The sequence below is a fragment of the Callithrix jacchus genome, chromosome 3 (genome assembly GCF_049354715.1).
Source record: "Callithrix jacchus isolate 240 chromosome 3, calJac240_pri, whole genome shotgun sequence".
In the NCBI taxonomy this organism is placed as follows: domain Eukaryota; kingdom Metazoa; phylum Chordata; class Mammalia; order Primates; family Cebidae; genus Callithrix; species Callithrix jacchus.
Genome location: NC_133504.1, coordinates 74,433,062 through 74,460,823, shown reverse-complemented (window position 1 = coordinate 74,460,823; position 27,762 = coordinate 74,433,062). Strand labels below are relative to the sequence as shown.

General features: G+C 37.1%; 1 protein-coding gene across 10 annotated transcripts in view; it reads left to right on the top strand.

The window, feature by feature from the left end:
* The window catches only part of AFG2A (AAA ATPase AFG2A), a 406,233-nt gene that overhangs the window by 250,660 nt on the left and 127,811 nt on the right, over nucleotides 1-27,762 (top strand). For 9 of the 10 annotated variants that reach the window (XR_013532907.1, XR_013532908.1, XR_004740664.3 and 6 more), the window contains one exon: nucleotides 26,191-26,355. Coding sequence is in view for 6 of the 10 variants with exons in the window: in XM_078366537.1 (XP_078222663.1) it covers nucleotides 26,191-26,355 (165 nt within the window). In the remaining 4 variants the exon portion in view is untranslated. Of the gene's footprint in view, nucleotides 1-26,190; nucleotides 26,356-27,762 lie in introns of those variants that run through there. The other variant, XR_013532909.1, reaches the window with a different exon arrangement.

The following is a 27,762-nucleotide window of genomic DNA, read 5'->3' as shown; positions in this document are numbered from 1 at the left end:
TAGCTTTTATTATTTTGAGATACGTTTCGTTAATATTGAATTTATTGAGGGTTTTTAGCATAAAGGGCTGTTGAATTTTGTCAAAGGCCTTCTCTGCATCAATTGAGATAATCATGTCGTTTTTGTTTTTGGTTCTGTTTATGTGGTGAATTACGTTTATAGACTTGTGTATGTTGAACCAGCCTAGGATCCCCGGGACAAATCCTAGTTGATCATGATGTATAAGCTTTTTGATGTGCTGTTGCAATCGGCTTGCCAGTATTTTATTGAAGATTTTTGCATCTATGTTCATCATGGATATTGGCCTGAAGTTTTCTTTTCTTGTTGAGTCTCTGCTGGGTTTTGGTATCAGAATGATGTTGGTCTCATAAAATGATTTGGGAAGTATTCCCTCTTTTTGGATTATTTGGAATAGTTTCAGGAGGTATGCTAACAGTTCCTCTTTGTGTGTCTGGTAGAATTCCGCTGTGAACCCATCTGGACCCCTGCTTTTTTGTGTGTGGTAGGCTATTAATTGCTGCCTCGACTTCAGATCTTGTTATTGGTGTATTCATGGTTTAGACTTCTTCCTGGTTTAGGCTTGGGAGGATGCAAGTGTCCAGGATTTTATTCATTTTTCCAGGTTTACTAGTTTAGGTGCATAGATTGTTTGTAATATTCTCTGATGATGGTTTGAATTTCTGTGGGATCTGTGGTGATTTCCCCTTTATCGTTTTTTTATTACATCTATTTAGTTTTTCTCTCTCTCTTTTTTTAATTAATCTGGCTAGTGGTCTGTCTATTTTGTTGATCATTTTGAAAAACCAGCTCCTGGATTTATTGATGTTTTGAAGGGTTTTTCATGTCTCTATCTCCTACAGTTGTGCTCTGATCTTAGTTATTTGTTGTCTTCTGCTAGGTTTTGAGTTTTTTTTATCTTTCCCCTTTAGTTCTTTCAATTTTGATGATAGGGTGTCAATTTTGGATCTCTCCACTCTTCTCATGTGGGAACTTATTGCTATATATTTTCCTCTAGAGACTGCTTTAAATGTGTCCCAGAGATTCTGGTATGTTGTGTCTTCATTCTCGTTGGTTTCGAAGAACTTCTTTATTTCTGCCTTCATTTCATTGCTTATCCAGTCAACATTCAAGAGCCAGTTGTTTAGTTTCCATGAAGCTGTGTGGTTCTGAGTTAGTTTCTGAATTCTGAGTTTTAACTTAATTGCACTGTGGTCTGAGAGACGGTTTGTTATTATTTCCGTTCTTTTGCATTTGCTGAGGAGTGATTTACTTCCAATTTTGTGGTCAATTTTAGAGTAGGTGTGATGTGGTGCTGAGAAGAATGTATATTCTGTGGATTTGGGGTGGAGAGTTCTGTGAATGTCTATCAGGTTTGCTTGTTCCAGGTCTGAGTTCAAGTCCTGGATATCCTTGTTAATTTTCTGTCTGGTTGATCTGTCTAATATTGACAGTGGAATGTTAAAGTCTTCCACTATTATTATATGGGAATCTAAGTCTCTTTGTAAGTCATGAAGAACTTGTCTTATGTATCTGGGTGCTCCTGTATTGGGTCCATATATATTTAGGATCATTAGCTCTTCTTGTTGTATAGATCCTTTTACCATTATGTAATGTCCTTCTTTGTCTCTTTTGATCTTTGTTGCTTTAAAGTCTATTTTATCAGAGACGAGAATTGCTACTCCTGGTTTTTTTTTTTTTGCTCTCCATTTGCTTGGTAAATCTTCCTCCATCCCTTTGTTTTGAGCCTTTGTGTATCCTTACATATGAGATGTGTTTCCTGGATACAGCACACTGATGGGTTTTGGCTTTTTATCCAATTTTCCAGTCTGTGTCTTTTGATTGGTGCATTTAGCCCATTTACATTTAGGGTTAATGTTGTTGTGTGTGAATTTGTTACTGCCATTTTGATGCTAGCTGGCTATTTTGCCCATTAGTTGATGTAGATTCTTCATTTTGTTGATGATCTTTACCATTTGTTATGTTTTTGGAGTGGCTGGTACTGGTTGTTCTTTTCTATGTGTAGTGCCTCTTTCAGGAGCATTTGTAAAGCAGGCCTGGTGGTGACAAAAATCTCTGAGTACTTCCTTGTTTGCAAAGGATTTTACTGTTCCTTCATTTATGAAGCTCAGTTTGGCTAGATATGAAATTCTGGGTTGAAAGTTCTTTTCTTTAAGGATGTTGAATATTGGCCCCCACTCTCTTCTGGCTTGCAGGGTTTCTGCCGAGAGATCTGCTGTGAGTCTGATGGGCTTCCCTTTGTGGGTAACCTGACCTTTCTCTCTGGCTGCCTGTAGTATTTTCTCCTTCATTTCAACCCTGGTGAATCTGACAATTATGTGCCTTTAGATTGCTCTTCTTGTGAATATCTTTGTGGTGGTCTCTGTATTTCCTAGACTTGAATATTGGCCTGCCTTGCTAGGTTGGGGAAGTTTTCCTGGATAATTTCCTGAAGACTATTTTCCAGCTTGGATTCATTCTGTTTATCACATTCAGGTGCACCTATCAAACGTAGATTAGGTCTCTTCACATAGTCCTACATTTCTTGGAGACTTTGTTCATTCCTTTTTGCGCTTTTTTTTCTAATCTTTCTTTCTCATTTTATTTCATTGAGTTGATCTTCGACCTCTGATATCATTTCTTCTGTTTATTCAATTTGGCTGTTGAAACTTGTGCATGCTTCGTGAAGTTCTCGTGTTGTGTTTTTCAGCTCCATCAATTCACTCATATTCCTCTCTAAGTTGTCCATTCTTATTATCATTTCCTCAAATCTTTTTCCAAGTTCTTAGTTTCTTTTCATTGAGTTAGAACATATTCTTTTAGCTCACAGAAGTTTCTCATTACCCACCTTCTGAATTCTGATTCTGTCATTTCATCACACTCGTTGTCCATCCAGCTTTGTTCCCTTGCTGGTGAGGAGTTGTGATACTTTGTAGGAGGAAAGGTGTTCTGGTTTCTGGTGTTTTCCACCTTTTTGTGCTGCTTTCTTCCCATCTTTGTGGATTTATCCACCTGTCACCTGTGTAGTTGCTGATTTTCAGATTGGGTCTCTGAGTGGACTTCCAGGTTGTTGATGATGAAGTTATTTCTGTTTCTTAGTTTTTTTTCAACAGTCTGTCCCCTCTGCTGTAGGACTGCTGAGGTCCACTCCAGGCCCTGCTTGTCTGGGATCACCTGTAGCAGCTGTGGAACAGTGAGGGTTGCTACCAGTTTCTTCTTCTGCTTTGTCCCAGAATGATGCCCGCCAAATGTCAGTCTGAACAGTCTTTTGTGAGGTGACTCTTTGGATATACGGGGGTCAGGGATCTGCTTAAGGAGACAAGTTTGTTCTTTACAGGAGCTCAAGTGCTGAGCTGTGAGCTCCATTGTTCTTTCAGAGCTGCTGGGCAGGTACGTTTAAGTCTGTTGCAGCAGAACCTATAAACCGCCTTTTTTTCCCCAGGTACTCTTTCCCCGGGAGTTAGGGCTTTATTTATGAGTGTCCCTTGTGATGCTGCCTTTTTTTTTTTTCCAGGTCTGCCCTGCCCAGCTAGGAGGCAGCCTAGACTGTCTGCCTGCAGAGGCTTTGCTGAGCTCCGCCTTGCTACTTCCCTGTAGTCCTGTTTATATGGGTGTGGTTAGAACTGCCTCGGCAATGGTGGCCCGCCTCTGTAATGGCGGACTCTCTCTGTTATGGCGGGTTGCCTTGGCAACGGCAAGCTGCCTCAGCAATGGCATACTACCTCCGTAGGTGTAGAGTGCCTCAGTAATGGCGGACGCCCCTCCGCCACCGAGCTGCACCATCCTGGGTTCAGCTGTGCTTGCCGTGAAACTCTCAACTCCAAGCGTTTCCAATTGCTGTGTTTTTGTTGTTTGTTTTTGTGGGGGTGGGACCCGCAGAGCCTGATCACCTGGCTTCATGCCTCAGAGCCTTTTTTTTTTTTTAAGTTGAACGGTTGACTCTCTCCTAGATGTTCCAGTCGCCTGCTCAAAGGATCTGTGTGATTTCCCGTGCAGTGACCCACTGCACTGGCTGAAACAACAGTGCTGCCTGGGAATCTCCTGGCTAGCTTAAAAGGGCAACCAGACCAGTGTATTTTGTACCGAGAGCTGCCGCACCGTGGCGCCGACAAAACAGCCGCGTTGGCCAAAACAGCCACACTGGCGATATGTAGGGTTCCTCCACCTAGGAATCTCCTGGTCTGTGGGCAATAAAGATCCGTCTAGAAATGCGGCGTCCACTCACCCTCTGCCCTTTCACTGGGAGCTGCAATCCTGAGCTGCTCCTAAAAGGGCCATCTTGGATCTTCGTAAAGAAAATCTTAAAAGCAGCTAGAGGAAAAAAAGAGATAAGATACAGATTAATAAGGTAATAATTCTTATTTCCTATAGAAACCATGCAAAGCAGAACACAAGGAAATTACATATTTCACGTACTAAGTGGATGAATCACAGTCAGATTATTCTGAGTAATAATAGCTTCCATTTATTTAGTATATATTGTAAACCAGAAATTATGCTGATTCTTTTAACATGTATTATCCCATTTAATCCTTACAGCAACCTAGAGAGTCAGCTAAAATTAACACATTTTAGAGGTGAAGAAAATGAGGCTCAGAGAAGCCAAGGGACTTGGCCAATGAATGTTACAAACTTAGCAAATGGAACATTCAGGATTTGAAACCAGGTATGATTGACATAAGCCATGTCTCTTCTTACTATAAACCATAACTGATAGAACATATATGTAACTTTGATAGGTAATCTGATTTGTTGTGATAAGAATGTTTGAAAATTTCTGTCAGTCAGCAAGTATTTATCAATCACATTAGATATTCCAGGCTGGAACTGGAATGGAATCATGAACAATACAAGTATGATTCTTTTTTTTTGAGACGGAGTTTTGCTCTTGTTACCCAGGCTGGAGTGCAATGGCGCAATCTCGGCTCACTGCAACCTCCACCTCCTGGGTTCAAGCAATTCTCTTGCCTCAGCCTCCTGAGTAGCTGGGACTACAGGCGCGCGCCACCATGCCCAGCTAATTTTTGTATTTTTAGTAGAGACAGGGTTTCACCATGTTGACCAGGATGGTCTCAATCTCTTGACCTTGTGATCCACCCGCTGCGGCCTCCCAAAGTGCTGGGATTATAGGAGAAGTATGATTCTTTATCCTCATGGAGCTTATTTATAGTCTAAGGAAAAAAAATGTAATTCTAGGTACTTTTCAGGTTGGTTTTAAGGATTAAATGATATATTAAAAGAATCAGCACAATTTCTGGCATATAACATTTATGTTAAACAATTTTAAGAATTTAATAACATAGGTATAAGTAGTCAAAGTGCTCTGAGTAAGTACCAGGTGCTATGGAAGGACATTCGAGGGGAAAAGCTAATGTAGTCTGGGAGATTATGAAAGCTTCCCTGAGTTATGATTTTTAAGCAAATCTGATGAGTGAATAATCTGTTAGCTAGGGCAAAGAGAGTGGATGCAGAAGATTATTATATTCAGAGGGCTACACATTTGATAAGACATCGCAGAGGTTGAAAAGAGCATAGTATGTCCTTATTCTAAAGACAATGGGAAACAAATGGTTTTAAGGATGTGGGTAGAGGGTTGCTGGCAATAATCATGTTTGCATTTAAAAATCATTTCATCATTCCAGCAAGAACAGTCTTTGGGGAATATGGCAAAAGTGGACACAGGATAAACATGAGGAAGTGGTTCAAAGAGTGGGAATAGAACAAAGTGGACAAAGCTACTTACATGGAGTCTACAAAATTAGGCAATTTTTGATGCAGGAAATGAGAAAGAAGACGCACAGTAGTTCTTTGGTTTCTCGGTTGATGGAAATGCCATTTTCTGAGAATGGAAATATCATAGGTATTGAATGAAAATTATTAGGTATGTTTATTTGGATATACCTGTATGCTTTGTCAGTTAGAGAGATATCAAGTAGGCAGTTTGACACAGTGGTGTTCTGAGGAAAAATTTGGACCCAATATCGAGATTTTGGGAATCATTTATAAGCATACTTAAGAGATATTGTAGGTTTGGTTCCAGACCACCACAATAAAGTGAATATCTCAATTCAGTGAGTCATATGAATGTTTTGGTTTCCCAATACATATTAAAGTTATGTTTACAATATAGTGTAACCTATTAAGTGTGAATAGAATTATGTCTTTAAAAATATGCACCTTAATTTCAAAATACTTTGTGCTAAAAAATGCTAGCAATCATCTGAGCCTTCAGTGAATCATAGTCTTTGCTAGTGTGTCTTGCATCCATAAAGATGACTGCTGACAGATCAGGGTGGTGGTTGCTGAAGGCTGAAATGGCTATGGAAGTTTCTTAAAATAATTTAACAGTGAAGTTTGCCATAAGGATTGACTTTTGCTTTCAGGAAAGATTTTGCCATAGCATGTGATGCTGCTTGGTAACATTTTACCCAGGGTATAACTTTTAAAACTGGAATCAATTCTCTGAAACCCTGCCACTGCTTTATCAACTACGTTTATGTAATATTCTGACATTTCAATAATGTTCACAGCATCTTCACCAGGAGTAGATTTCATCTCAAGAAACCACTTTCTTGGCTCATCCATGAGAAACAAGTGTTCAAGTTTTTTCGTGAGATCACTGTAATTCAGTCATACTTTCAGGTTCTACTTCTAATTCTGGTTCTCTTCCTGTTCTCACCACATTTGCAGTTACCTCCCTCCACTGAAGTCTTAAACCCCTCAAAGTTATTCACGAGGGTTGGAATCAACTTCTTCCACAGTCTGTGATTCGTTGACGGCTCAGATGATTGTTAGCATGTTTTAGCAACAAATTCTTAATGTTGATTTTTTTATTGCATTTTAGATTTTGGGGTACATGTGAAGAACATGCAAGATAGTTGCATAGGTATACATGTGGCAGTGTGATTTGCTGCCTTCTTCCCCTTCACCTATATCTGGCATTTCTCCCCATGCTTTCTCTCCCCAACTCCTCACCCCCGGCTGTCCCTCCTTAATTTCCCCTTAAGGTTGGTATTTTGACATTCTCCCTTGAATCATGAATGTTCTTAATGACATCAAGAATAGTGAATACTTGCCAGAAAGTCTTCAATTTATTTTGCCCGTATTCATCAGAGGAATCTATGACTGCTGTAGCCCTACAAGATGTATTTCTTAATAAGACTTGAATGTCTAAATTATTCTTTAATTTATGGGCTGCAGAATGGGTGTTGTGTTAACAAGGCTTGAAAACAACACTAATCTCATTGTACATCTCCATCAGAGTTGTCAGCTGACTAGGTACACTGAAAATGATCAGTAATATTTTGAAAGGAATCATTTTATCTGAGTAGTAGGTTTCAACAGTGGGTTTAAAATATTCAGTAATCATGTTATAAACAAATGTGTTATCTTGCAGGCTTGGTTTTTCCATTTATAGAGACAGGCAGAGGAGATTTAGCATCTCATTCTTAAGGGCCCTAGGATTTTCAGAAGGGTAAATGAGCACTGGCTTCAACTTATGTTTACCAACTGCATTAGCCCCCAGCAAGAGAGTCAGGCTGTCCTCTGAAATTTTGAAGCCAAGCATTGATTTCTCTCTAGCTATGAAAGTCCTAGATGACATCTTCTTCAATATAAGGCTGTTTCGTCTACATTGAATATCTGTTGTTTAGTGGGGCCACCTTCATTAGTCACCTTAGCAACATGTTTTAAGTAAGGTACTACAATTTCTGTATCAGCACTTGCTGCCTGACCATGCATTTTTGTGTTATAGAGAGTGCTTCTTTTCTTAAACTTCATCAACCAACTTCTGCTAGCTTCAGACTTTTTTCTGCAGCTTCTTCACCTCTCTCAGCCTTCACAGAATTGAAGGTTAGGGCCTTGCTTTGGATTAGGCTTTGACTTGAGGGAATGTTGTGGTTGGTTTGATCTTTTATTCAGATCACTCAAACTTTCTCCATATCATCAATAAGACTGTTTCGCTCTCTTAGTATTCATGTGTTCACTGGAGTAACACAATTTTCTTCAAGAGCTTTTCCTTAGCATTCACAGCTTTGCTTACTGATTGGCACAGGAAACATAGCTTTTGGCCTGTCTCAGTTTCTAATGCACCTGCCTCACTTTTTATGTAAAGAGAAAGATGTGGGATCTTCCTTTCACTTAAATACTTAGAGGCCATTGTAGGGTTATTCATTGGCCTAATTTCATTATTATTGTGTCTCAGGGCATAGGAAGGCTCAAGAAGAGGGAGAAAACCGGAACAACCAGTTGGTGGAACAATCAGAATACACATAACATTCATCAATTAAGTTCACCATCTTATATGGGTGTGATTTAACAGATATTATAATAATGAAAAGTTTGAAATATTGTAAAATTAGCAAAATGTGACACAAAGACAGGAAATGAGCACATGCGATTAGAAAAATGGCCCCAGTAGACTTGCTCAATGCAGGGTTGGCAAAATTTACAATATAATACATGTATTATAAAAAATACAACGTCTGCTGAGCTCAATAAAGCATAGTGTAATAAAAATGAGGTGTGCCTGCATTTATAGATAACTAAAGTCAAAGAATGTGTGGAACAGTGAAGATGAAGGAAAAAGAAAGTTAAGTGGAAGCTCTGAGGCACTTCAACCTTTAAATTTAACCAGCAGGAGAGGAGCCAGCCAGTAACAATGCATGCATAGAAATATGTAGATAAATAAAAGGTATAATGTGTAGTGTCAGAAGCCGAAAGTGAGGTGTGTTAAGAACAAAGATGTAATAATTCATATTTTTCAATCCTACTGAAAAGTTAGGCAAAATACAGACAGAAAAGGCATTTCTTAAAAATTTACCAACCTAGAATTCATTGGTTATTTTGACAAAAATCATTTTGGTAGAGGACAGGGAGAAGGACAGATTGGAGTCAACTGAGAAAAGTGTGACAAATGAGGAACCAGAAACAGAGCTTAAACAATTCTGTAGCCATGAACGGGGAAGGAGACTGGGCAAGAGCTAAGACAGGATGATGTGTTGAACAGAGTTTTCAGTAGGCAGGAGATAACTGATGGAAAAGAGCACCTCGAGAACTTGAAGATACTGCATTGGACGATGATTGCAGTGCAATGTTATGTCATGGCAGAATGAGATGGGATTGGGACAGAATGCTCTTAGATAAGAATTGCTGGTCTGATGTAAAGTTAAGCAGAATATTTTAAAACATATTTTTAAAGCTAAATGTCAGTTCTTAGCATCACAATGAAATCATGAAAACCTCGCAGTTCCTAAAGGGAATCTTCCTTGTTACAACAATGAAAAGCAAGAGAAGACACTGAACTGACTGACAGCAGGGAGCAATATTGATTATTCAAAAATAAAATCCATTTCCTGACTTCAGATCATTAAAACAGAACTGCCTATTTAAGACCTTTTATTTGCAGAGTCCTATTCATTTTAATGCCTAAAGCAGTGTTAATCGTGTGACCCACATGAAAAGATTTTTAAAATTGCTTTGTTAGAGAATGTAATAGACTTGTAGTTAAAATTTTTACTTTTTTAAAGATTTACAATATTTGGCTAGAGTTCCATTTTTTTCTTTTAAAAAATTACACACACACACACAGTCACTCCTATCTCCCACTCTCAGAGAAAGTTTGAGATTATACAGCCACATCTGTCAGAGCTGTGCTAACCTCTGTCATCCATCTGTTCTGGTTATATTTTTCTTTCCTTTCCTCTTTACTTTTTTTCCCATTCTCCCCAGCCTTTAAAAGAAAAAAGTTGAGAGGGGAAAAGAAAAATCACCCTTTTTTATATTGAAATTTAAGGTGGAAGAAAAGTGGTTATAAAAGCATCTATCATCATAGCACTGACTTGCCAAGTTAAGTATTTAGGTTGGAAATCATGCCTTTCCAACTGCTTAAAAACAGGAAGTATCTCTGCTAAGTAATAGATAGCTCCTTGTTGCTGGAAAGGAAGGCCTCTTTTATATCTTTCTACATTTTTGAGCAATAATAAATAAGTTCTGCATTTTCATACATGTGCATATGTGTGTGTGTACAATGCAGAAATCCATTTGCAGTGTTTATGCATACATACATACCTCTGTATATGTAAATATATGTTAAAATACTTTCCAAGGCTTTAAACATAGAATCTCTTCTCATACGCCAGCCCAGGCACATCTTATTCAACAATTCAAGGAAAACCTTTGGATCTGTCAGAAACAGCTTATAGATTAGTATTAGGTGATTAATTGCCAGGAGATTCTGGTTCTATATTTCATTATATATAATTGTTATCTTTTCTAAAGATGTTCTTTTATTAAGCTCCCACCATAAAAGAGTGGAAAATAGGCAATTCCTGATATTTAGCACTTCTTACAAAAGAAAGAGGAAAACTTTAATAACACAATCCACTGACAAAGGCATATCTGTCTTGGTTCCAGACAGTTTTCTCTCCATTTGTACAAAAACTTTAATAATATTTTAACTTGCTTAGAAATTAGTCTTGGGATAGCAGTATGGAATCATGGAATACAGTTTGGTTATTCCAATCTGATGGTATGGAATTAAACCTTAGTTTACATTCCGTCCTTAAAGCTTACTGCCCCTCTGACTGTTTGCAATTAACCTTTTCAAACGTTTATTTCCCTTTTCGTAAATAGAGTGTAGGACTACATATCTCCTTTTGAGTGTGGCTGTGAGGACTGCACAATTACCATAGTAAAGCACTTACTATAGTTCTGAATATATAGTAGGAACTCAATAACATTACCATTTTAAGCATTATTAGTTTGCTTATTCTAAGCTCTTTCACTTAAACACATATGACTCAATATCAGTTTTAGCTCTGTGGGCCTCAGTCTTCTCAATAAATACAGGAGTTTAGAAATGGAAGAATTTTTTTGTGAGACTAATGTCCTTCCTGTGATTCTCTAATTATCTTCATGTCAGATGAAGAAAAACTATTTTCATTTTAGATACAAATTATTCTTATCCCCATGACTGACTAAACAAGAATTTGGCTTTTGTCTACAATGTAATTTTTGCTTTGCTTTTGACTGGGTATTCAGTAAGACTTCTTTTGGTGTCGATTATGGTCTCTAGAGCGAGACTGCCAGTATTTCAATTCTGGCTCCCCACCACTTACCAGCGATGTAACTTTAGGCAAATAACTTAACCTCTCTTTAACTCAGTTTTGTTATCTATAAAATGAGACTATTAATAGTACCTCACTTATAGTGCTGTTGTGTAGATTAAAAGAGTTTTATGTAAACCCATTCATGAATTTTATCCAAAGGAGTTTGAACAATATTAAGGAGATTGTACATTTCACATGTACATATTATTGTTGTTAATCATTGTCATCATCCTAGAATAACCTCAGTTGCTCCTTAATCATAGCATGAGAGTCCTATAATAGATGGATAAGAGTTTGATGATCTGAAATGCAGTTCTAGAACCATAAAGTATATGTATCTTGCTAATGACTGAGATCTCTAAAGATGCATGTACATACCAATAGAGTGAGGGAAGAAAATGTTAGAAACATAGTCATGACTATTTTATGTAGCATTCTTTTTTAATGTACACTTGTGTCTTGTATTACAATATATTAATACAAGAATACATGTGTATGCTTTCTAAATAAACATAAAAATATTGGGGATAGTGCTCACATTGTTTTTACTAATATAAATGAATGATCAAAAAGTCTGGAGACAGCTGTCCTAGGAGACAGTGTCTTCCAAAAGTGGTGGTAACTTGACATCGCCACCAGTCTCAGTTGTCTACTCTGTATTAGATGGAGATGAACATGTGTTGAAGAAGCAAATCAAAAAAGAGTTTGGAAAGACCACAACGAGTAGTCCTTTACTAAAGATAGAATAGTGTAGAATGAAATCCAAGTTATTCTGACTATGTCAACTACTTGGTATGACTGAATAATCAAGTGTTTGAGAGGTATTAGATAAATTAGTCCTTTTCAGTACTCGTATTTGGACTTGACCATGGAAGAACCTGCTGCTGTTCTAGTGCCCAAGGACGGCACAACCACATTCCTATAGGATAACCAGATTCCTTTTCTGCTTATGTTTAACAGCGGTGCAACTGGGCTTTTCTAATAGATTTTAAAATTTTGGTTATAAATACTGTTACCTCCACAGAAGTGAGGAAATTATCGTATTTTAACTATTCTGCTTAGAAAATACCACAAATAAAAGAAAATCAATAAATTGCTTTCTTAAGTGAATACATTTTTAAAGCAGTTACCAATATTTGAAAATAAAATGAATTTCTTTTTCTCTAAGAAGTTCTCATAGTTGATTTGACCCATGTGTTAGTACATAGATACTTAGGAGTAAATGCCCCCACCTCTTTTGGGGAATGTATTTTCAGGGGAAATCTGATAGATACACTCTCCTGAAAATACAAATTCAAAATTAAGCCTTGAGTTTCAAGGGCTCATAGATACTCTTTTCCCTAAACCCATCCAAGAACCTTTAGGTAACTGAGATCTTCTGGATCTGAAGGGGATGCAGCTACATATACACTCCAACCCACAAGCCACCGTCTCATCACTGCAGTTTATGAAAAGCTTTCTGTAAACCCTTCATTTTCTAGGTTTTACTTCAAAAGTCATTGATACAAGTCTTAATTACATAGTTATGTCTTGTTTATTAACACTTGAAATAGTGTTAAAATGATGACATCTGCATTATCTCTTTACTATGTGATATAGGCTTATTATATTTTAATTATATAAATTTTTAGGAGGCCATATAAGTTATAATCTGAATCTGCCCAAAGATACATTGTCTTACATTCTATCACAGAATTTAAAATGACAAAAATAGTGCATCTCATAGCAAAGATATAGAGAAAGATTTCCATTTTACAGTTGAGAAAGCTAAGACTTAAGAGCAGTTAGGGTGATTTGATTCATTTCTCAGGTAGGTGACTAAGTTCACCCATGAGGCTTTTTTAAACTAACTTCTACAAGCCATCTCTCTCAAAGTCTAGTCTAGGAACTTTCTGTGTCAGAGTCAGCTGGCAATCTTAATCAACATGCAGGGTCTGACCTCCCCCTCCAGGCATAGTGAGTCCAAATGGGGTGTAAATGGCGAACAAGACTCTCCCAGATGAGCAGATAAGCCAGATGATTCCTGTGCACATTAAGGTTTGAGAAACCCTGAGTATTGGTTTAACTTTAACTGCGCATTAGAATCAAAGAAAATAATTTGTTTGGTCCTAGACTGATTGTCACTGGAAAAAGGAGCTGGAGATAACCTAGTTTTTTAAAGTTCACCACATAATTGTTGTGATGCACAATGAAGGTTAAAAGGATTTGGAAGGTTAAAAGGTCTAAAGGGTTTGGAAAGTTGTTCTGGTGGTAAATATTTTAGACCTTGTAGGCCACATCCATTTTCCCTTGCAGCTACTCAACTTAGCTGTCTTAGAACGAAAATAGCCATAGATAATAAGCAAATGGCTGAACATGGCCATGTTCTAACACTTCATTTACAAAAACAGGTAGTGGGATGGATTATAGTTTGCCAAACCCTACAGAGGAGGGGTATGGTCCCTGCCATTGGCCTCAAAGGTACTGTTAGACTGTGTTCTAAACCTGAGATGCTTCTAGTTGTTTGAAGTGAAGGTAGAAAACTACCCCATTAAAATTCAATGATAGGCTGGGCATGATGGCTTACCCCTGTAATCCCAGCACTTTGGGAGGAGGTCAAAGTGGGGCCACTTGAGGCTAGGAGTTTGCGACCAGCTGCCAGGCCAACATGGCAAAACTACGTCTCTACTAAAAATATAAAAATTAGCCAGATGCGGTGGCACATGCCTGTAATCACAACTACTTGGGAGGCTGAGTCATGAGAATCTCCTGAACCTAGGAGGTGGTGATTGCCATGAGCTGGGATCATGCCACTGCACTCCAGCCTGGCTGACAAAGTGAGACCCTATCTCAAAAAAAAAAAAAAAAAAAAAATCAATAACAAGCAAGTGTAGTGGTTCACACCTGTAATCTGAGCAGGAGAATCACTTGAGTCCTGGAGTTTAAGACCAGCCTGGGCAACATATGCCCATCTCTACAAAAAAAAATATATTAGCCAGATGCTGTAGTGCACACCTGTGGTATATGCACAGGTGTGGAAGGCTGAGGTGAGAGGATCACTTGGACACTGGAGATCAAGGCTGTAGTGAACCATGATCGTGCTGCTGCTGTCCAGCCAGAGCAACAGAGCAAGACCCTGTCTCAAATAAGTAAATAAATAAAACTTAGTGAGTAATGGAGCCAGAATTTTGAACTATGAAATAGGTAAGATTTTTAAAAAATGACAAACCTCATAATATGTATATCAGAAAAGGCATCAGAGATAAGGACAAAGAAAGGTGCACTGAACACCCAAAGTGGGAGTGATGGAACTCAGAAATGGGCTAGGACCAGCCCAAGAGAAAGAAAATGAAAGGCAAAGAAAAGGATAAAACAGCCCTGCTGCATTCTGGTGGGATTGTTAAGAAAAAGCTTCTATATGTTGATATTTTGTACCTTAAAAAAAATTGACAGGTGGCAGGAAGAGAAAACAGAAACAATGTCTCTTTGGGGTGAGAGACAGAAACACCTTGTGCATCTCAGAGGCTGTGGAAACATTGATGAACTCTGCAGGTGCAGGCAGGCAGGCAGGCAGTATGCATAGCTCACCTCACCGCTCGGCATCACCACTGTGCAACTCATCAGTCCTTTGGTGCCCGTTAAAGTCACATCGTATAAATCTGTCCTACCGCATCTGTGTACTTAACATCTAATAACTTTAGCAAAGAATGTTGTTTAGTTATGATTGAGAGTGAAAAGAAGACTTTGAGTCAACAAGAAAACCTTTGTTTACATTTACCATATCATCCATTCTTTGTAGTATATATCAGAAGACTTTGATTTTAGGTTTTTAAAAATCGTTTATATGTAATGAATTAAAAACCTTAGTTATCCAGAAACACATATTCTGAGCAACATGTTTTTGGTACCATCTAATGTCTTACATATTTCTTGTCTGCATGCTTCTATATGCTTAGTAGGTGTCTGTAGGTAGATCCCTTTACATTGTGATTTTTTTAATTGGAAAAAATATGTCATTTGAATATCTTATGGTTCAGTGGGGGCATTAGAAAACAAACAATTGTTGTGTGATGTGTGCAAAAGAAATGTGAACAATGTCTAGAAGTAATATAGGGAAGAAATTGACAGTTTCTTTGTGTGTGTAGAAGTGATTTAAAGGAATAATTTTCTGGAGTACATGGCCTGGGGGTAGGCAGGACCGTTCAGATAGAGAGATCAGTATTTATAAAGATAGAGAGGTGTGAAGGATACACTACTTTGGGGAAAGTGCAAGGAGTTCAGTATTGGTAGAAAGTAAGTGGCCTGGAGGGGTCAAATAACAGATGATGGTGGGAAAAGAAGCAGAGGACAGGTCATTTCTCCCCACAGCTTCTACCTCCTGACCCCCATTAAGAACCCATGGGTTTATATATTTTTAAATACCATAATTTATGTAAATATCTAAGTAAGTTCTTCACCCCAATCTACCTTGTGGAGACCCTTTTTAAAGAGTGAATTTTATAGAGATGTATGAAAGATTAATTTGCACTGTTTTCAGTTTACCCCTATAGTTTTCCAAAAAACAAATTCACCTTTTACAAGAGGAAGAATTTGGATTAGTGCTGGATACATACTGTTTTGACTTTGTAAAATGACTCTTTAATAGAAATGGATGAAGAAAATATGCTAATAAAGTATGTGTGTGTGTGAATGCTAAATTGTTTTCCTTCTGTTCTCTTCATTTAGTGCTCATCATCAATTGCTGCTGTTTACTGTGGTTCATTTTTCCTGAACACCTGCTGTCAAATGCATCAAGTCTTTTCTTGCACAGTGCTACAGGTTTTTACAGAGCTGAGCAAGCCCAGCATTAGACAAATAGCCTACAGACTGATTGATTTATTTGTTTTAATACAAACATACACTCACATTTTGACATACAGAAATCCGTTTTAAATGAATTATTTTTTAAAGAACAAAGAACATTATAACCCTAGTACCTAATCCTGACACATAATAGATACTCAGCAAATGTTTGTGGGATTGAACTGTTCTGTGAAGCCTCAAACTGAGCACTAAAGACTCCCACAAATTTTCCAACTTTCGTGGGAAGTAATTATTTTAAATAATTATAATACAAATTGAATTACTGTTTAAAAAGCATCTCCAACAGTTGAAAAGTCAAGTCGTGGAACATTGTTAAGATACAAGTTTTAATTTAGCAGATATTGTTCTCTTTGCACAATAATTACAAATCTATTTAAAACAAGTTCTTTTTTTCATCTCCCTTTGCACAATGGAGTGGCATTGTCAAAAGGGGAAAGTGTCTAATAATAAGTTGAAAACATTGGGCAGTTATACTTCAAAGACATCTCTTAAATTGTCCTGTTCAGTTTCACTGCCTCTATTATTCATGTCTTAATTTAGGTCCTCGAAATTGTATTAGCTTCCTAACTGGAAGTTGTACTTCATTCCTGTGCTTCTTCCACACTATTGCCAGAGTGGTTTACTCTCTTAAACAGAAAATCAAGCCTGTCTCTTTCCTGATTAAAAAACCTGTGTCAGGAGGTTGAGACCATCCTGGCTAACATGGTGAAATCCCGTCTCTACTAAAAATACAAAAAATTAGCCAGGTATAGTGGCGCCTGCCTGTAGTCCCAGCTACTTGGGAGGCTGAGGCAGGAGAATCGCTTGAACCCAGGAGGCAGAGGTTGCAGTGAGCTGAAATCATGCCAGTGCACTCCAGCCTGGGCGACAGGGTGAGACTCCGTCTCAAAAAAAAAAAAACAACCTTCTGCAGTTTGCTGTGGAATTGAGATGAGGAACAAACTCCTTGACATTGCACACCGTATGTAATATAATTGTATCTGTGGATTGTTTTTTTTCTTAATCTACCTCCATATCCCCATGTTTCTAAGCATCTTCCACTAGTGCTTCCCTAAGTTTTCATGACATGTCACACATACAATAACCAGATGATATCACTGTCTATCGAAAGTCTCTGGCTTCTCTGAGCGTTCTGGCCCTTCTGAGATCTGAAGGAAACAATATCTTAAGCATCCCTCTAATTCATTCCCAGTGCAACCATTGGAAAGGTCTGCCCTACAAGTGACCGCAGTAAACCTTTTGCCCTCCCAGGAATGGTTTGTACATTGCTTTTCTTCTTTGTTTATAGTATTCATTCCGCCTTTTCCCAGCTTCTCAACCTGGTAAATTTCCCCTCCTTGTCATTTAAAGCCCGGCTCATTTGAATTAGGGAAATGTTTCTGGAATTTGTTTAAGGACATATGAAGCTTTTTGTTTCCAATTAAAGTATTATCTTAATTAATTTTGACCTTTAGAAATTCTCTTTCCATTTTCAGACCCATTTATGATAACTTAAAGTTACACCTACTGTACAATTATGATTTTGTTTGTAAAAATACAAATAAAAATCTCCCTTCCTTGGCTTTTTGGAAATAGTGTCTTTCCCCTATAAATTATATTGCCCATGGTTTCATAAATACACATCTCATATGGGTTACTTATGTAAAGGGTGTGTGTGTCTGCATGTATGTGTGTATGTGTATCACAACTACTACTATTACTAATATATATCACTATCCACTTAACTGTATGCTAAAGTTAAAAGATCTCAAAGTATTTCTTATGAAAAGGTTTACTAAGCTAAAAGTTCTAAGAGAAAAATTATGAAGATTGTTTTCCTTTGTTTAGCAGAGCCTATTGTTTATTTTAAGTGTAATTGATTTTTTTGTCCGTTTTGAGACAGGGTCTTACCCTGTCACTCGGGCTGGAGTGCAGTGGTGGATGACTTACTGCAGCCTCATCCTCCTGGGCTCAAGTGATCCTCCCACCTCAGCTGGGATTACAGGCATGCACCACCACACTTGGCTAATTTTTGTGTTTTTCTGTAGAGATGGGGTTTTGCCATGTTGCTGATCTCAAATGCCTGAGCTCAAGTGATCTGTCCACCTTGGCCTCCCAAAGTGCTGGGATTACAGATGTGTGCCACTGTGTCCAGCCTAATTGATTTTGATCTCTTAACACATTGGTCTCATAACTATTTCTGCTTTTCCAAAACAGTTTTATATATGGAGTAGGTAAATGTTTCTTGTTTTATCTCATTAAATGATTGACTTTTAGTGTCAGCATGAATCAAGTATAATTTGATTCACCTCATTTTATCGTTTTTCGACTACTGCCTTAGCCTGTTGATCAAAACTTGCTGCAGTTAGTTGCTTGTGTGTTGATCTTTCTCTACTTTTTAAAGTTCTTAAAGGTAAGGACCTTTGTTAAAGGTGTAAGGCTTCTTTGTTTTCCTCATAGTGTTTTGCACACACACACAAAAATTGTTGAGTAGGTGTTTTTTAAGTTACTTTTAAAATATATTCTGGGTAGTTAAGACTTCATTAATTCCAGTTTGTTATCAAATCTGATTCTGTTTTCTGATGCCTGTTCAGCAGATACTTGCCCAGACTGAAGTAGTTTACATTCTTTTTCAATGTCCCAAAAGCTTAATTACCAAATAATGTAATTCAGAGTGCTCCTTGCATAGGTGCTCATGGATTTTACATACTACTGCTTATTTTATTAGTCTCTGAAGTCATTCTTCTTCCAATGTAATTACACTTTTAAAAATTACTAAATTGCATTTGAGATATTATGAAATTGTATTCCTGGAACACTGAGAATTACAAGCTTTAAAAGATAGCAGCTAAAGTCAAATATACAACAACATTTTCAAAAATTAGCTTTGTAATCTCTAGGCTGAGTGATGTGAACCCGCACATGGAAAGATTTAATACATACAGGAATGTTCTGGGCCTCTGTAAGAGGTGATTTCTCTATTAGGTTTCTATCGTAGATAGCATGTTTCTTCTATCTATTAGGAAAGGGTTATGAATTGAGCATTTCAGAGGCTGTGGTAAGAAGCAGGGAGAAAAGGGGGCAAGTAGAGAATTCTTAAATATCAATTCTTTTTTAATATTGAGATTTAGAAGGAAAAATCAAGAATCTGTATTTTGACTTGACCTCCATTATTCTAACCTCCTAGCTCATTGTTTGATTTATTCAAAGAACTTTAACATCTGCCATATATTAAGAATTCAGAGATTACTAACATTGCCTATATTCAAGGATCTCAAAATCAGGTACTGAGGATAATTATAAAAGAAAAGTAATTATTACAATAGCATTTAATACTTATTGAAGCATACATATCATATGCCAAACACTGTACTAAGCACATTATATCAATATAAATATAAAAACACCTGCTGATTTGTGGAGACACACAGCTAATAAGTGATTGAGCTAGAATTTTCCTCCAGGTAAGCTGATTCTTTTGCCCTCACTTTTAACCTCGTATGCCATATTACAAGTTTAAAATTCATGTATGTACTTGGAAGAGTCATATAATTTTCAGTAAAAGATAAGACTTTTAAGCTGGGACTTGAACAAGACTGGAGCTTGCTTGATAGACAAAGATATAAAATGTCATTCTGAGCAGAGGGAGAAGTATGTGTGAAAGTAGGGAGGCAGAAAGCAGCGTGGTGAGTTTTACTAAGTGGGTGTTTAGGTGCTCCTAAGCAAGTCCAATTCAACTATAGCGTTTCAAGTCTCTATAATTTTAGTGTAACTCCTATCTTATTTACATCTCCTTTTTTTCTCACAGGGTGAGAAACACTATACTTGAACTTGGACTTTTTTCTTTGATATACAATTAAATGATTAGGAAATAGGAAGTTAAGGTGTTTGCAGTTAGAATGATCACATTAGCTCTGATGTAGATACAGTGAGGGAGAAGAAGGAAAGAATAAGACTGCAGGCAGAAAAACAACTAGCACAGCAATTATGATACCCTAGACAAACGATTATGTGGGCTCGATTTCACTGAGTAAACATTTATTGGGTGCCTTATATGTGCCATAACTGAGCTTACAATGTTGAATAAAATGAGTATGATTCCTGCCACTACATACAGTCTACACTCTGTTGGGAAAGACGGACAGTAAACAAACATGCAAATATACAATAAAGAAGAATGAGTAGAAGTGACAGGTTTTTTTTTTTTTTTTTTTTTTGAGACGGAATCTTGCTCTCTCCCCAGGTTGGAGTGCAGTGGCGCAATCTCGGCTCACTGCAAACTCCGCCCCCTGGGTTCAAGCGATTCTTCCGCCTCAGCCTCCCAAGTAGCTGGGATTACAGGCGCGTGCCACCATACCCAGCTAATTTTTGTACTTTTAGTAGAGACGGGGTTTCATCATGGCAAGGATGGTCTCGATCTCTTGACCTCATGATTCACCCACCTCGGCCTCCCAAAGTGCTGGGATTACAGACGTGAGCCACTGCACCCGGCCAGAAGTGACAGTTTTGAGAGATTTAAGTGGTGTTAACCAGGCTTATGCATTAGTTGGATTCAGAGGAACAAAGAGATGCCTAGGATAAATTCAAGGTTTCTTTGAGATAATTCAGAGCTGTTACCAAAGATACACGTCTCTCTCTCTGGTTTCTGGAACTATTTTCTCCATGAATCATTATTCATTGCTATGTTTTTATTAAAGTGTAAAGGCTCAGTGCTGCTTTCCTTTCCTAGAGGAAGGCACTCCCTACACACATATACACACCCTTGTTGATTATTTTAAATGAATGGAAGCCAATGAAACCTAATTTTTCAAGGTGTCTGTTTTAATACTTTTGTCTGAACAAGTATTTCTATGTTAATGAAATTAGATTTGAACATTTGATAGAACATGAAACTCTGTTGAATTTCAGAATTTATAAAAAAGAAAAAGCAGTCTTATAATTGTGGTATGAGGTTTGATAGTTAAGACTTTTTCATGTGAAGTACCAGAAATGTTTTGAGTCCTTGATATAAAGGTCAGAAGAAAAGAAGGATATTGGTTTCATAATAAACTAACACGTTTATAGTAATGACTATGCAATGTAAGCTGTGGATATTTTGTCATATGAGAATGGCAGGGGATCCTAGAATTGGGGACTGGAAGGCCCATTTAAAAGGTCATCCAATATGATAATTTTTAGTCTGGAGCACACAGCCAGATTTCAGGTGCACTCCCTGGAATCATTTGCAAAATTGGGGATATTTTCGCAGATGTACAGTTTGCGGGGAAATTTTGTCAGATGCACATAGGCACCTATAATTAAAGAGCCGCCTTCATTTTCACACATGAGGAAACAGAGGCTGTTACAAGTGTAGAGACTTGCCCAAGGTCTTGAATAAGTTCTCAGAAATGGAGTTAATTCTATGATTTGTTTTTTTAAAATTTGTTGGTTTTAATGGAGAAGCGATCACAATATCCAATATGGTCTTGGAGCCAGAAGGGTTCATAGTATTAGAAAGCCTTAGCTTGTTTTTTCATTGACTTGTCATATGGTGATTTTAAAATAATGGAACATGCCATCATTAAGAATACATTCTTCCACCCTAATATCCGAAAATAGTATTTTAAAAGAAATTCTAGGAAGGGTGTTACTCTCATTCAGAGTTCTACAGGAAGGAACCTCTTTCCTACTATTTTTTAAGCATAACTTTCACTGACAAGATCAGGCCAGAAAAGGCCTAGCTGGCTGTTAGCCCAGACAATGTTATCATCATTGAAGTGTACTCAACCTGCACTGCCCTAGGATAGCACAGCTAAAAACAAATAAATAAATACACACACACACACACAGATGTATGCTGAGTGTTCCAGTGACTTAGCTGACATGTATGCTCTGTATCCTCTGCTCTGTTCTTTCAACTATTAAGAAAAGAAATTTTAAAATAGCCTAGAATTTGTTATTGCAGTAGGGTGAAAAGGACAACTTCAACTTTAAAAAAATAACCAAGCTCTCCACAGCTGTATCCCCAGCAAGTAAAATAGCCTGGCACATAGTAGATGCTTAATAATTTTTTTTTTTTGAGAGAATTATTCAACTTTATTTTGTTAGTTATATCATATTTCAGAATGAGAATTTTGTTTGTTCATTGATAATAAGTGTCATGTAGTGTCAAAATAGTAAAGTTAAAAAGGACTCATTGAACATTTGAAACCCCGGATTTCAGCCTAGTTTCTGTAACTTATTGTATGACTTATTCATTTTCTTTGTCTTTTTTTTTTGAGACGGAGTTTCGCTCTTGTTACCCAGGCTGAAGTGCAATGGCGCGATCTCGGCTCACGGCAACCTCCGCCTCGGGTTCAGGCAATTCTCCTGCCTCAGCCTCCTGAGTAGCTGGGATCACAGGCATGCGCCACCATGCCCAGCTAATTTTTTGTATTTTTAGTAGAGACGGGGTTTCACCATGTTGACCAGGATGGTCTCTATCTCTTGACCTTGTGATCCGCCCACCTCGGCCTCCCAAAGTGCTGGGATTACAGGCTTGCGCCACCGCGCCCAGCCTCATTTTCTTTGTCTTAATAGGGATATAACAATACCTAATTCCCAAAATTTGGGAAATATTAAATGAGCTGGAAATTAAATATGTGGAAAATACTTCATAGATTCTTAAGCACTATGTAAATATTAATGTTGTTTATCTTAGATAATGTTTTCAGTTTTTGAAAATATTTATTTACTGAAATCATCTTTATTTCCTGAGTCCTGTATTTGTTTTAGGTAGAAAGAAGTGATCTCCATGATTGAAATGGAGTTTTAAATTCTTTGATAAAATACATTTCAAGAAAGCTAATCATGCATCATTTTTACTTAATGAATTAATCTTATGTGTACAGAATAGTCTGCAAACAAAACACTAATTTTTAAGCAAGGGAAATAAATGTATTGCATTATTTTTTCCTAATTGATTTTTTGCCAGTGAATCTGTGCATAAGAATTGATAGATATTTGGTAGACAGTCACCCTCTTCTAGGTATTATAACGTATACAAATAGTATACAACAGCATTTTCCAAAGTGGAAATGGAAATGTTCCATGACTTGAGTTTGGGAATTTTTTTTTTTTAGTTTAGGAATTTAAAAGACAATTTTTACATACTACAATAGGTTTCTCCTGGATATTTTTATTACCCATTAATGTAAGTTTCAAAAATTCCTTTATATAGAAACCTGTACAAACCTTCTCTTTTGTTTCTACACAGTGTTCCCCAAATTTATTTAACAAGAAAACCCTTTTTTCCATTACATTTGTTAATGATCGCTCAAGTATTTTATGAAGCACTGGTATGAGATATGATGGTATTGACGCTTTGGATTTTAACTCTTGGAGTTTAACTATTTAGAACTCTAAGTATGAACATGGTGAAATACATTAAAAGAAAACAACAAACAAATTAGCTATGAGATTGAAATGGTTGTAATATTTGTCACCAAATTTGTGGCCAAATCACAGAAATTGATCAGTCACTGTTCATTAAATAAGTAAGTAGTCTTTCTCTTACATGACTTCTTATGTGATTTTTTTCCAGACTGCTTACTCAAAGACGATAATCTTTCCAGATAGAGAAAATTTGAAACTATCTTTATTCCCTTTAAATTTACTGATTTATAAATACAGGAATATAACAAATGCAAGTTACTACTCTTTTTTAACCCTTCTTAGTTTCAGTTTACATACAATAATTTTATCAACTTATAAGTACAAGTCAGTAAATTTAGACATGTGTAAACCTGTAAAACCACCTCTGCAATTAAGGTGCAGAACATCCCCATCACCTTCAAAGGACTGCTTTTGCCCCTTTGCAGTTCATCTTTCCCTCTTCCTTAGGTTTCAGTCAATCACTAGTCTGCTTTTTGCTACTACAGATTAGATTAGGTTTTTTTAATATTTTATTTAAATATAGTAGTTATGCAGTATGTACTCTTTTATGTCTGTTCTATTTGACTCAGCATGATGAGACTCATGCACATTGTTGAATGTTCAGTAGTCCTGAATTACTGAATACTAATCAACAATAGAATTGTATGACCTTGGGCCTCAAAATATATAATGGAATACTACTCAACAATTCTATTTGTGGAGTAGTATTCCATTATATATTTTGACTATGTACTCATAAGTTGTTAGACATTTGGGATGTTTACATTTTAGCTATTGTGAATAAAGCTACTGTGGGCCAGGCACAGTGGCTCACACCTGTAATCTCAGCACTTTGGGAGGCCAAGTTGGGTAGATCACTTGGGCATAGGAGTTTGAGACCAGCCTGGGCAGCAAGGCAAGACCCCATCTTTACTGAAAATACAAAAGAAATAGCTGAGGCTGGGCACATTTGCTCAAGTCTGTAATCCCAGCACTTTGGGAGGCTGAGGCAGATGGATCCCCCGAGGTCAGGAGTTCGAGACCCAGCCTGTCCAATGTGGTGAAACCCTGTCTCTTCTAAAAATACAAAAAATTAGTCAGGTGTGGTGGCATGCACCTATAATCCCTGCTACTTGGGAGGCTGAGGCAGGAGAATCGCTTGAACCTGGGAGGTAGAGGTTGCGGTGAGCTGAGATGGCACCATTGTACTCTAACCTGGGCAATAAAAGTGAAACTCCACCTCAAAAAAAAAAAAAAACAGCTGGGTATGGTGGTGCACACCTGTGGTCCCAGCTGCTTGGGAGGTTGAGAAGAGAGGATCACTTGAGCACCGGAGGAGCCAAGATCATATCACTACATTCCAGCCTGGGTGACAGAGTAAGACTCTGTCTCAAAAAAATAAAATCTACTATGAACTTCCATATACAAGTCTTTGTGTAGATATGGCTTTCTTCTTCTTAGGTGACTACCTAGGAGTGAAATAATTGGGTTGTTATGATGTGGTATGTTTAATTTCTTAAGAAGCTGCCACATAGTTTTCCAAAGTTGTTGTACTATTTTATATTCCCATTAACAGTCTATGTAAGTTCTAGTTGCTCCATGTCCTTGATTGGTCTTTTGTTAGTGTCTTTAATTTTCATCATTCTTATGATAATGTAATGGTATCTCATTATGGTTTAAATTTGCATTGATCTGATAACTAATGATGTTAATTATCTTTTCACATACTTACCTCACAAAGGAACCTATATGGTTAGCAAGTTTAAGTTTTTAGTCCAATTACTTTGGGTTGCTTATTTTCTTATTATTGAATTGTGAGGATTCTTCATATATTTTGGATACAAACCCTTTGTCAAATATGCATATTGTAAATATTTTATCTCAGTCTGTGACTTGTCTTTTCATTTTCTTAAAGGTATCTTTCGAAGAGATACCAGTTATCCATTTTTTTCTTTTATACTTCTAGAAGTTTTGTAGTTTTAGCTCATACATTTCAAGTTAATTTTTCAGTATGGTATGAGGTAAGGGTCAATGTTCATTTTTTTTCCTATGGATTTCTATGATCCACAGTATCTTTTCTTAAGATAATTTCCTTGTTGAGTGGCTTAAAATCAATATGGACTTACTTTTTCTATTTTATTTGTCTGTATCTTTATCCTTTAGATACTCTCACACTATCTTGTTTCTTTAGCATTATAAGTCTTGAAGTCAAGTAGTGTAAGTTTTTCCACTTTGTTGTTTTTAAAACCAGCCTGGGCAACAAGGCAAAACTCCATCTCTACAAAAAAATACAAAAATTAGCTGGGCATGGCTGCATGCCTGTAGTCCCAGCCACTTAGGAGGCTAAGGTGAGAGGATCACTTTAGCCCAGGAGGCAGAGGTTGCAGTGAGCTGAGAGCAGCTGAGAGTGCCACTTGCACTCCAGCTTGGGCAGGTGGCAGAGTGAGGCTCTGTCTCAAAAAAAAAACACACACACACACAGAGTGCTGAGATTTACAGGTATGAGCCACTAGCCCTGGCCTTAAACTGTATTTTAATCGTTATTTAAGGAAGTTACAAAAAAATTCCTTTTGATATAATGAGTGCAAATTATTTGTACATTTTTGAAAAGAGAAAAGTCATCTTTTATTCACCTGATAATTGCTGAGAAGAGACAACCTCCCATAAATATTGCTTTTCTATTTTCAAAAGTACTCTTGACATTGTTTGTATCTGTGACATAGAATATAGAATCTCTGGTACTTGTTTTATTTACCAATTATGAATAATACTGGATTATTCGTGAAATGCCAGACATCTTTCCCTGGGTATCTTTGAGGTGGAATGTCAGTTCTGAACCTGGTTAATTCACGTTGCCTCATTTTCTTTATAGGCTTTGATGCGGCCTGGAAGAATTGATAGAATCATCTATGTGCCTTTACCAGACGCAGCAACAAGAAGGGAAATATTGAAGCTGCAGTTTCACTCCATGCCTATCAGTGATGACGTTGATCTGAATGAACTCATCCTTCAAACTGATTCATACTCCGGGGCAGAGGTAAGATAGTTCCCTTCAAAATATCTTGGTGGGAGGGAAGCAGTGGCTTGAGGTCATTAAGCAAAATAAATTGCTTCCCACCAAGTGTTTTAAATGACCATATACTAAAAAATCTTAAAACAAGAAGTACAGCACATGCCATAGTCACTAAGTTAAATTGCACTTTATGTGGCTTCTGTTATATCACAGTTGTTTTTTATTTGCTCCTATTATTTCTCAGAATGTAGTCTTCAGAGGAATAGCATAATATAGTGAAAATACCACTAGACTAGAAGTAGATTCTTCCACTGGGCTTCTTAATACAGCAGTTTCTAACCAATCACACACTTCTCTAACTTTGCTTTCTTTACCCATCAAATGGAAATGATGCTATAACCTTCCCTGCTGTTTTCTCATGGAAATCATAGAAATGAAATTAGGATATCATGAGTATAAAGGCTGAAGCAAAGAGTGTGTATCATTATCATCTTTTTATCATTTTGCCAAGTTATCTCAATCTAGTTTTGTACTAAAAATTTTCTCACAATAAGAGTACTATCTGCCCTCCTCTGAAGATAAACTCTTGACAAGAACATCAAGACCTCTGTGAAAATATGAAAATCACTTTTATGTATGGCACATAAACATTTTTTTCTCTCCTTACCAACTCTTTACTTAAGCTATTTTTATTTACCAAATAAAATTCCATGAAATATATGTGCAAGTTTTCTACCTGCATTTCTTAAGGAAAGGACCAACTATGTCTCTCAACACAGAAATAGCATCTGTCATACAATGAATGATGTGGACTTGTACTGGGAAATTAATATTTTTTTAAGTAAGAGGTTACAGATGATTTTTGTTCTGAATTACTCAATAGGCTAGAACTCTACATTCTATTTTGCCTGCTATTGTTTTCATTTGTCTTATGTGAACACAGAAGAGATTACCATAGGACAGATCATTAGTGGTACTCCAAGAGTCTTTTTGGAACTGGACTTAGTGTATCATGCAATCATAGCAAATAACAACAGCCAAATAAATATCAGATCTATTCATTGTTTTGCCCCAAGAACCATAGATATAGACAGTCCCAAACTTATGACAGTTTGACTTATGATTTTTGGGTATAAAATCAACTTACAATATGGCTACATCTGGATAAATCCATCTTAAGTTGAAAATAAGTCAAAAATACATTTCAAAAGCACATAAATGCATTTCTGATTTATGACATATTCAACCAATGATGGGTTTTTCAGGACATAGCCCCCTTATAAGTTGAGGAGCATTTGTATTTGATTTTCCTTCTTTATATTTTTCAAGTCCATTGGAATAAAAAGTAGCTTTTTCTACTATGTGGAAAGTGGCTTGAAAAGCAGTTGAAATGAGCTCACCTTTAACTCCTCTGAATCAATGATCTTTATG